This window comes from Bolinopsis microptera, chromosome 8, assembly GCF_026151205.1.
Source record: "Bolinopsis microptera isolate Bmic1 chromosome 8, MBARI_Bmic_1.0, whole genome shotgun sequence".
Classification (NCBI taxonomy): domain Eukaryota; kingdom Metazoa; phylum Ctenophora; class Tentaculata; order Lobata; family Bolinopsidae; genus Bolinopsis; species Bolinopsis microptera.
This window is the reverse complement of record NC_087079.1, coordinates 7842174-7857131: the sequence shown is the minus strand read 5'-3', so window position 1 is coordinate 7857131 and position 14958 is coordinate 7842174. Positions and strand designations below refer to the sequence as shown.

The 14958-nt window shown below is 39.1% G+C and overlaps 1 protein-coding gene across 1 annotated transcript in view; it reads right to left on the bottom strand.

The window, feature by feature from the left end:
* LOC134819529 (thrombospondin-1-like) overlaps positions 1–14958 on the bottom strand; it is a 45730-nt gene that overhangs the window by 4645 nt on the left and 26127 nt on the right. Inside the window, exons 7-12 of the mRNA XM_063829515.1 lie at positions 4545–4715; positions 4077–4250; positions 3601–3771; positions 3123–3293; positions 2365–2481; positions 2085–2204 (exon numbers count right to left, since the gene is read on the bottom strand). Coding sequence (XP_063685585.1) covers positions 2085–2204; positions 2365–2481; positions 3123–3293; positions 3601–3771; positions 4077–4250; positions 4545–4715 — 924 coding nt within the window. The remainder of the gene's footprint in view (positions 1–2084; positions 2205–2364; positions 2482–3122; positions 3294–3600; positions 3772–4076; positions 4251–4544; positions 4716–14958) is intronic.

Genomic DNA, 14958 nt, shown 5'->3' with positions numbered 1-14958 from the left:
AGTTTTGGGACAGAATTTTGAGTTAGGCCTTTGAAAAAATTTGGCGGCCAAATTCCAAAATTTGCACTGCTAAATTAACCTCAACATGACTAAATTCATTGATTTTGTCACATTTCGCGCAAAAATTGTTCAGTGTGTAACTGTTTTCAGTATTTTAGTCATCATTAGCAATTCCAGTAGGTGACAGAATCCAGCAAAAAGTCACTTTCATACATGAATAGTGATGGTTCTTGCAAAATATTAAAAAGATGAAGGCGTGTTTTTTATAGATAAGATAATTTTTGGTTGTGTCGTTAAACTAATTCCTAATCCTACATGTCTATTTCTTAATCCATGGGTATAAATCAAGAGGCTTGCATATAATGAACATATTGACACGGGTGCAGAGTTGAGTCTGTACGGAACCTAGTAGTTTCAGATCCTTGTTTAACTTGCCGTACAGCAAGGTCATCCACTACTTTAGCCCGGCGAGGCACATAACTCCCTCTACAACTCCATGACAAATGTTTAATATATACTAGCCGAGTTCACAAGAATATATCTTATGTTAGCCTTAGTTTAAGCATCTATTTCGAAAAGTAATGTGTTCATAAAGGGGTCAAAAACAGATAATTATATTAGAGTGCCACTTATCAGCTGTAGTGACTACTGCAGCCATCGTGGGAATTACCGACTATTTTAAGTCAATATAAGCATTATCAAAAATCTCAAACCACCGAATTGTTTATGTTGCAGATATAAATCTTAGTTTAGTTATAATTATATCTTGAAAATTTAAACAGCATATGTGTCCTGGAAATCAGTAAAAAAGTGACTTGTTTGACAGAAATAATCATTTTTATTGCTAAATGGCACTTTTTAAAGTTTGGAATATTGTTTGAGGGAGGAGTGTGCCTTTTATTGTGTGTGTGGCACAATTTTGTTGCACTGTGTGCCATTATCCAGCTTAAAGTGACTTCTTTTTCTAGGCATATACCAATAGTAAATCACATAAAATATGTGCTTTGTATGCAGTGTTATGATAACCTGCTATAACTAACTTAAAACTGGCACAATGAACTTCAAACATCAATAGTATGTACCAAATTTCCATGATGAACATGATATTGTTGTCAGAAATCTACTTTATTGTGCTAATAATCAGCAAAAATTCATTTTTATGAAGATTTTAAGCTAGAAATATTATTTATATAAAATGGCTTTTGCTGAATTAGAACACACAATATCGTTAGATTTTGTAAAGAATCATCTTGATGAACCTGCTTTAAATTCTGTCAGACATCAATTGTATAGTGCCAATATTCAGCAAAGAGTCATTTCTTTTGACTTTTTGTCTTTTGACCTAAAAATGACTTTTGACTGAAAACTGACACACTCTTAATTTGATTTTCGAACAGAATGCTGTTGAGCAGATTTAATCTCGACAGTATGCTTGAAAAACGTTCTAATTTGTGGCTGTCTAGCTAGTAGCTATTGCAATGTAAAAAAGCTCACTTGTAATTTTTTGAGTGAATTTTTACTGAATACAGGCACACAATAGGTTTTTGCTAGGCTCCATTATTACAGACCAACGTTTCTTAAAAGTTGTTGCAGTTCATTCACAAGCTGATCGAAAGTATGGGCATTGTACAACTCCTTCGACCAAACTAGAAATTTTATCAAACAAATGACTTTTTGCTTATTTTGAGCACAGTTTAAGTATTCCTACCAAAATCCAAATATTCTTGAATAATTCTGAGATATATATATAATAATCTGAATTTAGAACAGAAAAGTCGCAAAATTCAGTTTTTTACGGGCGTTTTAAACATTATAGTCCAAAATGCTGAAAACTGGCACTACCTTGGTACTATATTATGACATATTGACTAACTAATGGATTTTCCTTATAGGGGCAGTTAAGATTGAAGGCATTTCTGTGAAAAACTTTCTAGTTACTAGTCATTTCACTTTCACTATAAAAACTGTCATGGCACTCCAAGTCATTTTCACCACACTTAAAAAACGTGTCCTTATACGTAACTTCAATAAAGCAAAAGGTTTATGTGATCAAATAGCAACAGTAACAAAATATAATAACTAACCTGTACAGATTTTGCATGTTTTCAAGCAGTATTGTCGGTACCCTTTTTGGCAATTTCCACAAAAAGAAGGGCTGTAAGTATCTTTACAATTCTCATCATAAACTGGCTTGTATTTTAAATCTGTAAATGAAGTTACGTGGAGATACCAGAAAGAGTGGGCTGGGGGCGGGGGCTGGCCTTGGGATTGAAGGGAGGGGGTTATACATAACTTCGATAAAGCAAAAGATTTATTTGATCAAATAGCAACGGTAGTCGGTAACAAAATAAAAATGTAACTAACCTGTACAGATTTTGCATGTTTTTCGGCATTTGTCTCCGCTCTGTTGGCACCTCTTTCCATTAAAAATAAAAGCACAAGATCTGGCGTTAAATCTATCTCTACAATTTGCATCATAATCTGTATAAAAATGGATTTAAAATCATTTGCTGAAATAAAAAAACGTTTAAAAAAATGAGGATTGTTCATACTAATAGTAATGAGGATTGTTCATACTAATGTCCGTTCAATGTAGAATGTAATTCATATCACAATAATATGGCTGCCATCAAGATATGTATTTTAGAGTCCGTAAATTAATTCTTTTGTTCATGGATAATTCGAAAATATATACTAATGTCCGTTCATAATTATGTCTGTTAATTTAATGTCCGTTCAAATAAGATTCGATAAGGTAGATAGAAATTATCATATCTACCTTATCGGACCTTATTTGTCCGATCACAAAAATGCGTTCCTATCACAAAAATATGGCTGCCACGATCATGATCAAGATATGTATTTTAAGTTCCGTTATTTAATTCTTTTGTTCATGAATAATTCGGAAATATCTGATTCTATAAAATTGAAATGAAAAAGACAGGAATATCCCATAAATGGAATATAAATTAATACACGTTACTGTACAAAAATATTTTATTTTTGATAGATTTTTTCTCGGAAGAAATTGTTTTCAGGAAACACCTGAAGATAGGAATCTTTCAGATGAAGATTTTACATCTATAAAAACTCGGAACTGGTAAGTTTTATAATAAAATTACCTGGACAAGGATCTTCGTTACATGTTTGAGTTTTAGAATCGTCTCCTTTACAGTCTTTACCACCATGCCTGGGAGCAGGGTCGTTACATTGTCTGGTTTTGGTTTGGGTTCCTCCCTCACAGTCAGCAGAGCACTTAGACCAATCTCCAAAAGCACTGTATCCTCCATCAACTGAAATTAGATAGAATGTAATTTCTATATCACAATAATATGGCTGACATCAAGATATGTATTTTAAGTTCCGTAAATTAATTCTTCTGTTCATGAATAATTCGAAAATATCCGCTTCTATAAAATTTGATTAAAAAGACAGGAATATCCCATTTATACACGTTACTACATACAAAACTATTTCATCTTTGATAGATTTTTTCTCGGGAGAAATTATTTTCAAGAAGCACCTGAAAATAGGAATCTTTCAGATAAAGATTTTACATCTATAAAAACTCGGAACTGGTAAGTTTTATAATAAGATTACCTGGGCAAGGGTCTTCGTTACATGCTTGAGTTTCGGAATCGTCTCCTTCACAGTCTTTACCACCATGCCTGGGAGCAGGGTCGTTACATTGTCTGGTTTTGGTTTGGGTTCCTCCGTCACACTCAGCAGAGCACTTAGACCAATCTCCAAAAGCACTGTATCCTCCATCAACTGAAATTAGATAGAATGTTATTTCTATTATATCACAATAATATGGCTGCCATCAAGATATTTATTTTAAGTTCCGTAAATCAATTCTTTTGTTCATGAATAATTCGAAAATATACGCTTCTATAAAATTTGAATGAAAAAGACAGGAATTTATACACGTTATTACTGTACAAAACTATTTTATTTTTGATAGATTTTTTCTCGGAAGAAATTATTTTCAAGAAGCACCTGAAAATAGGAATCTTTCAGATAAAGATTTTACATCTATAAAAACTCGAAACTGGTAAGTTTTATAATAAGATTACCTGGGCAAGGGTCTTCGTTACATGTTTGAGTTTCGGAATCGTCTCCTTCACATTCTTTACCACCATTACTTGGAGCAGGGTCGTTACATTGTCTAGTTCTGGTTTGGGTTCCTCCGTCACACTCAGCAGAGCACTTAGACCAATCTCCAAAAGCACTGTATCCTCCATCAACAGCTGAAATTAGATAGAATGTAATTTCTATATCACAAAAATATGGCTGCCATCAAGATATATATTTTAAGTTCCGTAAATTAATTCTTCTGTTCATGAATAATTCGAAAATATCCGCTTCTATAAAATTTGATTGAAAAATACAGGAATATCCCATTTATACACGTTACTACATACAAAACTATTTCATCTTTGATAGATTTTTTCTCGGGAGAAATTATTGAAAATAGGAATCTTTCAGATAAAGATTTTACATCTATAAAAACTCGGAACTGGTAAGTTTTATATTAAAATTACCTGGGCAAGGATCTTCGTTACATGGTTGAGTTTTAGAATCGTCTCCTTCACAGTCTTTACCACCATGCCTGGGAGCGGGGTTGTTACATTGTCTGGTTTTGGTTTGGGTTCCTCCCTCACAGTCAGCAGAGCACTTAGACCAATCTCCAAAAGCACCGTATCCTCCATCAACTGAAATTAGATAGAATGTTATTTCTATTATATCACAATAATATGGCTGCCATCAAGATATGTATATTTTTAAGTTCCGTAAATTAGTTCTTTTGTTCACGAATAATTCTATTCGTGATTTCTATCATAACTTCAGCCATCTTATTTGATTTTGGGGGTTTGGTCGATCTTGAAAGATTCACGTTTTCACCCGGTTGTTCCACGTATAGTTATAGTTATATAGACCTCTACTTCAATATTAAAGTTTGTGACCCCCAAAATGCCCCTTTGGATAAGGTTTCCTGTGTTTGCACGAATATCTCAAGTTCGGCTGCTTAAAATTGGCCCAAAATGTCACCGATTATCCGTCTCCTAGTTATACAACTGCGTGAAAAGTTTGAAGAAAGTGTGATCTTTAAGTCTCGAGATATGGGCCTTTGTGACCCCAAAAATGCCCTATCTTGAGTTCGGCTGCTTAAAATTAGCCCAAAATTTCACCGATTATCTGTCTTTTGGCTATACAACTGCGTGAAAAGTTTGAAGAAAGTGTGATCTTTAAGTCTCGAGATATGGGCCTTTGTGACCCCAAAAATGCCCTATCTTGAGTTCGGCTGCCTAAAATTAGCCCAAAATTTCACCGATTATCCGTCTCCTGACCATACAACTGCGTGAAAAGTTTGAAGAAAGTGTGATCTTTAAGTTTCGAGATATGCGCCTTTGTGACCCCCAAAATGCCCCTTTGGATAAGGTCATGTTAGAGATTGATGGGTCCCTTTTTTACTTTTTTCTAATAAATCATCCTGTGTTAGTGGAGCTATACTGTGACATTTGGATACATAGCTTAGCTTAGGTAGCGAAAAATCACATCCTCCTCATAAAAAAGAAAAGAAATTAAAAGCTCAACCTGGAGCGAAACTATAGCCATTCTAATCAGGTGAAGCAAATTGGGTGGAGCAGGGCTTTGGTAAAAAAACTAAAATCCCTCAGGCGGTGCCAGTTATATCACGGAATTCTTATCTGGAGAAATTTCCAGTTCAATGATGCGGTTTTTAAATTCAAATATGTCTCAACCTGGTGGAGCCATCAAATTTAGACCTTAAAGCTGTCTCAACCCGGGGTTAGCATTGTCACTGGATCTCCATTCTTGTTTATTTGTAAGCTCCTGAATCTCAAGCATGTCACAGGATTAAGGTTTTATCCCCTACCTAGTTCAACCAAGGTGGAGCAACAGGTTAGGTCAGTTAAACTACAAGTGTTGAAAATGCATTTTTTGAAAATTTGACAGTGTAAATATAAACTTGATATAAAAATATGTTAACAACCTCTATGGTGTTTAAAACTTCGTCCCTTCCATCGATAAGTGTCATGGTATGTGATATGAGTGTGAATAATTAGTAAATTAGCTCAACCCGGTGGAGCAACACCATGTTATACCATACCAACACCATGTTAAGATTTAAAAGTGCTCCACCTGACTGAGACATGCTGTTTGATGCCTGTCAGTTGTATTTAAAGAGAGTTGTGATAACTGAGCACCTGTTCTGATATTTAAAACTCTCAAATTATGATCAACCATGGTGGAGCAGTAAATAGAAAATCACTAGTTTACGTCTCTAATTTATGGTTTTGATGCAGATTGAACAGTAGAAATATATCAAAAACTGAGGCTCCACCACAGCTGATACAAACCCAAAATGGCTCTAAAACTGCATTAACTACAATCACAATTGTCATATCTTAATATCTAGCTGGGCTAAAGGACCAGGGTTGTTCAACCTGGTGGAGCAAACGTCAACTTAGCGTCTAAAAACTTAGCGTCTAAAAATGTGTTTAAAGTGCTCCACCAGGTTGATACAGACATTTTGAACTCAATCAATGATTTCATCAGAAAGATATGATAATTGTTAACTCATTTTAATGATCAAACATTCCCAATTATGATCAACTATGGTGGAGCAGTAAATAGAAAATCACTAGTTTACGTCTCTAATTTATATACTCTCAAACTCAGCTCTATTTTAATCTATTACGTATTACATAAGTTCTCACGCAACACTCTGTAATATAGATTTAGCTCCCAGTGCTCCACCAGGTTGATCTAATTGGTCAATATAATTATTATATACCACTGTACTAGGATTGCTAGCTGAGGGGACAAGATATGAGAGGGATATTTAAGTCCACGAATTTCTTCCTAAATACAGTAACTAAAGACCCAATTCTGCTCCACCAGGTTGATCCCAGGGTAATCACTACTTTATAAATCACTTAGGGGTGAACTATTAAACATATTAGAAAGCTATAAGTTCAATTAGTTCTAATTTTAGTACTCTTAAAAGATGGTTTTAAACGTCCAAAATTTTGGCTTTTAAATACGAGCTCCACCTTCGTTGAGCAGTTTTTGGCAGTCTTAATCACCATAGTATTATGATAATTAGCGCCTGGAATAATATTCACAGATCATTTACCACCTAATCCCTGTCATGTCTGAGACAAGTTTAATGGCAAAATGACTGATTTTGAACAAGTCAAGTTTTAGAATGAGTCTGCTCCACTTGAGTTGGGACCTTATGGGACCTCCTAACAAAGCAAATGGTATTAAAAAATATGTGCCATTGAGTTTACAATGAAGTTTTGGTAGAAATTATAATAATATGATCATGTTTTCACTTGGTATAAGTTGACCTATTTTACACTGGCCGCTCCACCTAGGTTGTACACCAAAAGTGTCTCAACCGAAACAATACGTGTTCCCATATGCCTTCTCCACCTGTAGACATGGATAAATACAGATATGCCACATCCACCTTCCCACAAGTGGAGCACTTGTGTTTTTTTAATGGTCACTGGCTCCACCAAAGTTGATATTTGGATTTTCTGATGACACGAATATGTAGAGAAGTGTCATAGGAATACTGTGGTGAAATATTTTCTGCAAGCAAGCTATGGTTTGGATTTTATGAAGTCATAACTGATTGACAGTGAAAAGTAGGTAATTAGTAGGAAAAAAGGGACCCATCAATCTCTAACATGACCATAAGGTTTCCTGTGTTTTATTTGCACGAATATTAATTATTAAAAAAGATAATAATATTATTATTATCTTTCTTAATTTTTACAATCCTAGATCTTGCAACTGGTTTACGATGTATGTTTACTATTGAATACTGACATGATTGTGTACCATCAGCAATCTACTGTTCCAACATAAGATTCCCTTCCTCTAGCTCTTGTAGTCTATGCATTTCCTCAGCTGTGTTGTTCTGTTCCTCTAGAATTCTCTCATCTCTGCTGCTCTATTCTGTTCTCTAGAATTCTCTCAGCTTCTGCAGCTATATTATGTTCCTCTAGAATTCTCTCAGCTTCTGCTGCTCTATTCTATTCCTCTAGAATTGTCCTGTTTTTAGCTTTCTTCTCCTTCAGAGTAGTCTTTAAAGTTTTTCTGTGGACATCCAGCTTTCTCTTACATTCCACAAATTGAATCTTGATCCCTCCTGATCCTCCTTTATATATCTTCTGCACTCGAGCCGGCTCCCACTGTATCCCCCATTCTTTGTAAACAAGATCCCCTACGTCGCATTTATAGTCCTGGTCATGGTGTAGTTTAGTATTAGCCATTCAATAAATAAGTTCACCAATGCAAATGTGAAAACCTATAATTGGATTGTATCTCATGGTTACAGATGTGAAGAAGTAATATTATATTACATAACAGTAGTGTATTATATAACACATCTGGGCCGCATCTTTCTCAGGGCTCCTCTTTCCCCTCCTCCTTTTTACTGCATCTGACAAATCCAAGGGAAAGATGCCAGATGGAGAACGTTGCCCAACAGTCAACACTCACTTCAAACGAGTATGGAGACTTTAGTTCGCCAGATCAATCCCGACACCTGATGTAACAGAAATAAGCGTAAAGCTAGAGAATGAGGATCCTACTCTCATCTGGAACCTTCTTCCTGTTAGAAAGCTAAAATTGAGAGTGTTTTTCCAGTAATTCCTAAGGTCTCAAGTTTACGTAGTCTTCCGTGTGGCACGGAATCAAATTCTTTCTGGAAGTCCAGGTAAAGGGTAGTATAGCTGAACCATCCCTTGCCAGTATTTCGCTCACTATTTCCATACACTCTAAAAGATTTGAGATACAAGATCTTTTAGACAGAAAACCATGTTGCTCTTTAACAATCATCGGGGTTACATGAACCAAGATGTGGTTTCTCAGGTACTAGGGTACTCATGTACATTGTACTCATGTACTCATGTACTAAGAATATACTAAGAAAAGACAAATTATACTAAGAAAAGAAAATACTAAGCTAAAAAATGTCAGTCAATAAACCAGCAATGTGTCAATGTGCTGCCACTTTTGAATCTACATCGAAAGGTAAAATTGCGTTAGAACAAAATCGAGATTTCATGCCCCACGGAGAGCACTGCTGACAGTATAATAAATTGAGAACCAAGTTAAATACTGCACAAAATGAAAGTATAAGTTTCTGTTGTGAGTTGTGACTTCCGTTCTGATTCAGAACAATTTACCTGCTAGGACAGTCTTACTTGGCACTTGCCTTAATTAAGCCAACACACTTTGTGTAGATATAAACCTGAAATTTTAAAAATACATTTTTCGTGAAACCTGTAACCTGTATATTTAAAAGTACATCATTCGAAGATAATGTACTTTTAAAAGTACGTAATTTTAAAAGTACATCATTGTCGGGCACTTTAAAAAACTATGTTAACGAATCTGTCACGGGAAAAATTTCAACTTCTAGAAGCTCTCATTTGGTGGATATACTCAATATTTTGATCAAACTGTGCGACATCTACAGATTTGCGATAGTACAACTTTTCCAAAAAGAATAAAATGTATACTATGTCTATTATATGAGCAGAGATACATGCATTTAAATCCGGGCCGGGCTAATAACATTTAAAAGTACGTACTTTTAAAAGTACATCATTGGACTCTAGAATTATGTACTTTTAAAAGTACACCTAATTTACATCTCAATTAGAGGCAATTTATGATTTTTTGTCGCTCCACATTATTGCCTATTTATTGCACAATCACTTCGAGATGGCAGGGCCTACTCTCATGCTGTCTATAGGTGATGATTAATTCTGAAAAACTAGGGACAACTGGGGAATGATTTGATTTGATTTGAAACTTTTACAAAATAGCAAATAAACAAATGTACAGCAAATCGAAAAATTACAAAATAGCAAATAAACAAATGTACAGCAAATCGAACAAACATATAAAATGGGCCGAAATGTATAAATGCTATAAAGCATGGGTCAGTGAAACAAGTACAGAGGACAACTTTTGAAACACGAGGTTTATGGCCGCCCAAAGTCAATAACGTCACCTCCACCTAGTAATAAAATTATGAAATATGAAGTGTGAAACAAATTATGAAATATGAAGTGTGAAACAATCAAGAAATAGCTCGTATATAAATTATAAAATTGTCTCTCAAATACAGATAACGTCCGAAAACTATTAAGATACACATTACTCATTCAAATACTGATCAGTGTCCGAGAGACATGAATTGCTTCATGGTGGTTTCTTATCACGGCTACAGACTTTCCCGTACCGGATATAGTGGTCGAGATGAGTCTGTTCAGCCCTCTTCTTCTTCAGGTCGGTAACCAGATGTTTCCTCGTTGCTCGTTCTTCGCTAGATCTATCTGGACAGATCCATACATTTTTGTGGATCTCAACTAGCCTCAGTCTTCCTGTCTTCATCAGAATCTGTTGAACCGCTGTTGAGCTTGGGACAGTGATCTTTACTGGTCGGATAGTCGTACTACCTGGCCTCTTCCTGCCGACTCTAGTCGCTTCGAAGTGAGGTTTCTCCCCAATCTCCTCCAGAACTGCGGTTACTAGCGCTGGAAGCTGTTCTCCCTCTTCTTCTTTCAACCCAAACACAATCAGGTTCTTGCTCCTGTCCTCCTCTGCAGCCACACTCTTCATCCCCTTCTTCAGGATGTAACTGTTGCAGACCGTACCACTTGCACTGTTCTGTTGTACAGCTGCACTGCAGCTCTTAATCCCTGACTCCACCGTTGTTTGCACTGTCTCCTTAACCGACGTCTTAAACAATTGTAGTTCTTTGTCCTTCTGCTCAAGCAGCTGGCCCTGCAGCCTGATCACCTTATCCTTGTCTTCTAACGCTTCCGTCTTCAAGAAATAGATGATCTCCTCCATTTTACCCATCTGGCATTCAGGCCGCTGAACGAGGTCTATTGCTTCCACAAGCCGAAGTGCCGGAGGAGGAATTGCTTCCCACCCCCGAAGAGATATACAGGAAGGGTGATCCGGTGATCACCCTTCTTGTTGTCAAGGAAGGGGAGGGTAGTGATGCGAGCGATCTCATCGCCCGCCAACTTTTCCTCGTCCCACAGCCTCTGGTAATTACGTCGTTAGTACCGATACCTGGTGGATCGCGGATAGAGCTGGCGGACCTGGCGTCTGCGGAGATGGTGACAGCGTGCCTTGAAAAGGCGGGCTGGACAGTCACCTCCCAGGACGTCTGGAGCCGGTACACCTTTTACGTGCCAAATCAGTTATCGGGGAAGGGACCTAGTGATGTTGGTCTTGACCCTCACACTATAGTACGGGGACTAATGCTGAGGAACGTAGCTCATGGTCTACCATGCAGCTCTCTGAGGCACGTGTCCAATACCTGGGAGACTGTGGAAGTTCAGCAACAGGAAGGTGGGGGTTTGTCGGTTGGGTGCAGGCAGCGGCAGCGGATCTGGGTGGAGGTCTCTCCTGAGGGAGAGACCTTCCTCAAGGGACATAGTTTCCTACTAGAAACGCTGTGGTACGGTCGCTGCGGTACGCCTCAGGCCGGCCCCCAGACACAGTGCCCGAACCAAAAGGTCCTAGTACCGGTCCGGTGAGGGAAACTGCTGATGCTGAACTCCACGTCTCCAACACCAACACTAATGCAAACCCCACCACCCCCACCACCAATACTATTCCAATCTATACCACTCCCACAAACAACAATAACATACAACGACATAAGACACGCAGAGGTGGAAGGGGCAAGAAGACCACCTCAAAAACTACAGCCAAAACAGGTAAAACTCATTTTGAACATTACTCTGTTACCCAAATCAACCTCAAACGCAAGTACAACGCCTGGAAAACCCTGCTAGTAAACACTCACGGCAGGAAAAATCCTATTATACTTGCTACTGAACCATACACAAACAACAAGAACCATATCCCAACTATAAGCAAGGACCTAACTGAGTATTATTATAAGGCCGGGGACATTAGGCCACGTGCCGCCGTAGTAATACACAAAAACCTAGCCCTCAAAAGCTGGGAACTACTGCAATTTACAACCCCGGATCAGGTTGCCATTAAGATCCAACTAAGCTAAACAGAAGTAATTCTGGCAGCTTCGTACATGGATATTAATGGCCCTGCTCCATCCCACGAGACAACACCTCTAGCCAAGTATGCTATTGATAACAACATACCGCTTATCATAGGGTCTGACACCAACTCCCAACACACTCTCTGGGTAATAGGATGTGCAATAGTAGGGGGGAGGATCTCCTAGATTTCCTCTCGTCACTAGGGCTCGCCTGTTCCAACAGAGGGTCAACACCCACATTTCTCAACTCACGCGGTCATAACTCCATTATTGATCTCACCATAACTAACCAAAAGGGTGCGGAGCTGATCAGCAACTGGCACGTTAGCGATCTATACTCTAACTCAGACCACAGATATATTATGTTTGATATAACATCCGGCCCCAAAAAAGAACCACGTCAAATACGACTAGTCAAGCACACTGACTGGGCGAAATTTGACGAGATTTTACAGAACAACAACGACCTCCACAGTAACGGCATTATCACACCCCAAGAAATCGACCTAAAGGTCAACACCTTAAACTCTGCTCTCAGGGCAGCCTTCGAGGAGGCATGTCCTATTACTTACATATCGAGTGCGGTCCGCAAACCACCCTGGCTAACTCGAGAAAGCTCAGAGGGGAATAAGACGCAAACTCGTTACAGCCCGCAGAAAGAAAACTGACGATTCGTGGCTTGCTCTCAGAGAAAGCAACAAGCAATACAACAAGATCCTGTCCAACTCCCAGCGCAATGCGTGGCGGAACTTTTGCAGAGACACAGAATCGGTCAAAGAATCTGGAAGGATGAACAAGATTCTGAAAACCTGTACTGACACCAACAACAAACTAGAAGCCATTTATAAAACCAACGGAGAACTCACCAAAAACGCAGAGGAGACACTGGAGGTCATGACTCAAACCCACTTCAGGGAGAGTGTTACTGATCCGCCAGTCCCGCACCTCGGCCCAATACCCATCACCTCAGACTTACTAGACAAAATCTACAGCCCTGAAAGAATCGAGAAGGCCCTCATGTCTTTCGATCCTTTGAAGGCTGCAGGACCGGACACCCTGAAACCGATCATTTTCCAGAAAGCCTGGAACCATATCAAAGTTATAACACAAAACATCATGACAAATAATCACAAAACACAACACATCCCTACTTTGTGGAGGGATTCCATCGGAATCTTTCTCCCCAAACCCGGCAAAACCGACTACAACAAGGCTAAGTCTTTTCGCACAATCACTCTTTCACCTGTGATGCTAAAATTACAGGAGAAAGTGATTCTTTGGCACATGCAACACGACCTCAACATAGCAAATGACATAAACAAACGACAATTCGGCTTTAGGAAGGGCTGCTCAACAGAAGCGGCACTTCATAAAGTTACCCACACCATTAAGCGCAGAATAGCTAAGAAGGGATACGTCCTAGGAGTCTTTCTTGACATAGAGGGCGCCTTCGACAACGTCTCGTTCAAAGCTATTTCTGAAGCAGTGAGGGCCACGAAAGTGGACCTAGCTACAGCGCAATGGATCATCAACATGGTCACTAATCGCTTTATCACTCTTAGTCATAAGGATAAGTTGAGAAGGGTACAGATCAGGAGAGGCTGCCCCCAAGGAGGCATCCTCTCTCCTTTTCTATGGAACCTGGTAGTCGATGATCTCCTCTCCTTTACTGCGAAGGACATACCGGGTTACCTGCAAGCCTTCGCAGATGACCTGGTTTCACTAGCAGAAGGAAATGACCTGGACATCATCTGGAACCGCACATGCAAAACCATCAATACGATAGAAACATGGTGCCAAACCAAGGATCTATCTATCAGCGCACTCAAGACTTAGATAGTCATGTTTACCTGGAATACTAAGTGGACTTTGAGACCAATAAAAATTGGCAACAATATTATAGGTCTCTCGAAGTCGGCTAAATTCCTAGGAGTGACATTGGACAGCAAACTCAATTTCAACGAACACATCATCAACATCACCAAAAAAGCCACGGCATCCCTCATGCAATGTCGAAGAGCTGTCGGCCCCACATGGGGTATGAGCCCTAAAACTTGTTAATGGATGTTCACAGCGGTCATTCGACCCATTCTGTCCTACTGCTGTAGTATATGGATCAGGGCAACTGACACGGACTACAATGTGAGGAAGCTCAAACGTGTGCAGGCATTGGCACTGAGAATGATGTCTGGTGCCATGCCAAGTACACCCTTCCTCGCATTGAATCACCTTACTGACACCCCAGACACCATACTATTCCTGAGGGGCGAAGCAGCGAAAGGGGCAGCAAGGCTTCAAGCCTACGGCAGCCTCACTCTTGAAACTATCGCCCACAGGAAGGGAACTATCAAAAACCACACCACGATCAACAAACAATTCATGGAGGATCTCAACATACCACCTAGAGCCACAAGAGACCTCACAGCACCAACCATGATGCTGGGACGGCACTTCACCGTCACCACTCCTGGAATTAACAACACTGAATACAGAACCGCACTCCAACACACCATCGACAACATTACCAGAGAAACGATCACCTGCTACACAGATGGGTCTCTATCAGACTCCGGAAGTGGGGCTGGGTACATCATCACGACTGACAACAACAACACCACCCTGGAAGAGAGATCATTCAAGCTCCCTGATTATTGCACTGTCTACCGGACAGAGCTCACTGCAATCATTGAAGCCTGCAAGTATCTCTCATCCTACACCAACTCACACATCATTATATGGTCTGATAGTCTCTCCTCCATACAAGCTATTTCCTCCCTCTCAACGAGGAGCAGAACTACCAGAGACTGTTATGACACCCTTAATGCACTGGGATCGAACAACACTCTAGAGATCCGATGGATTGC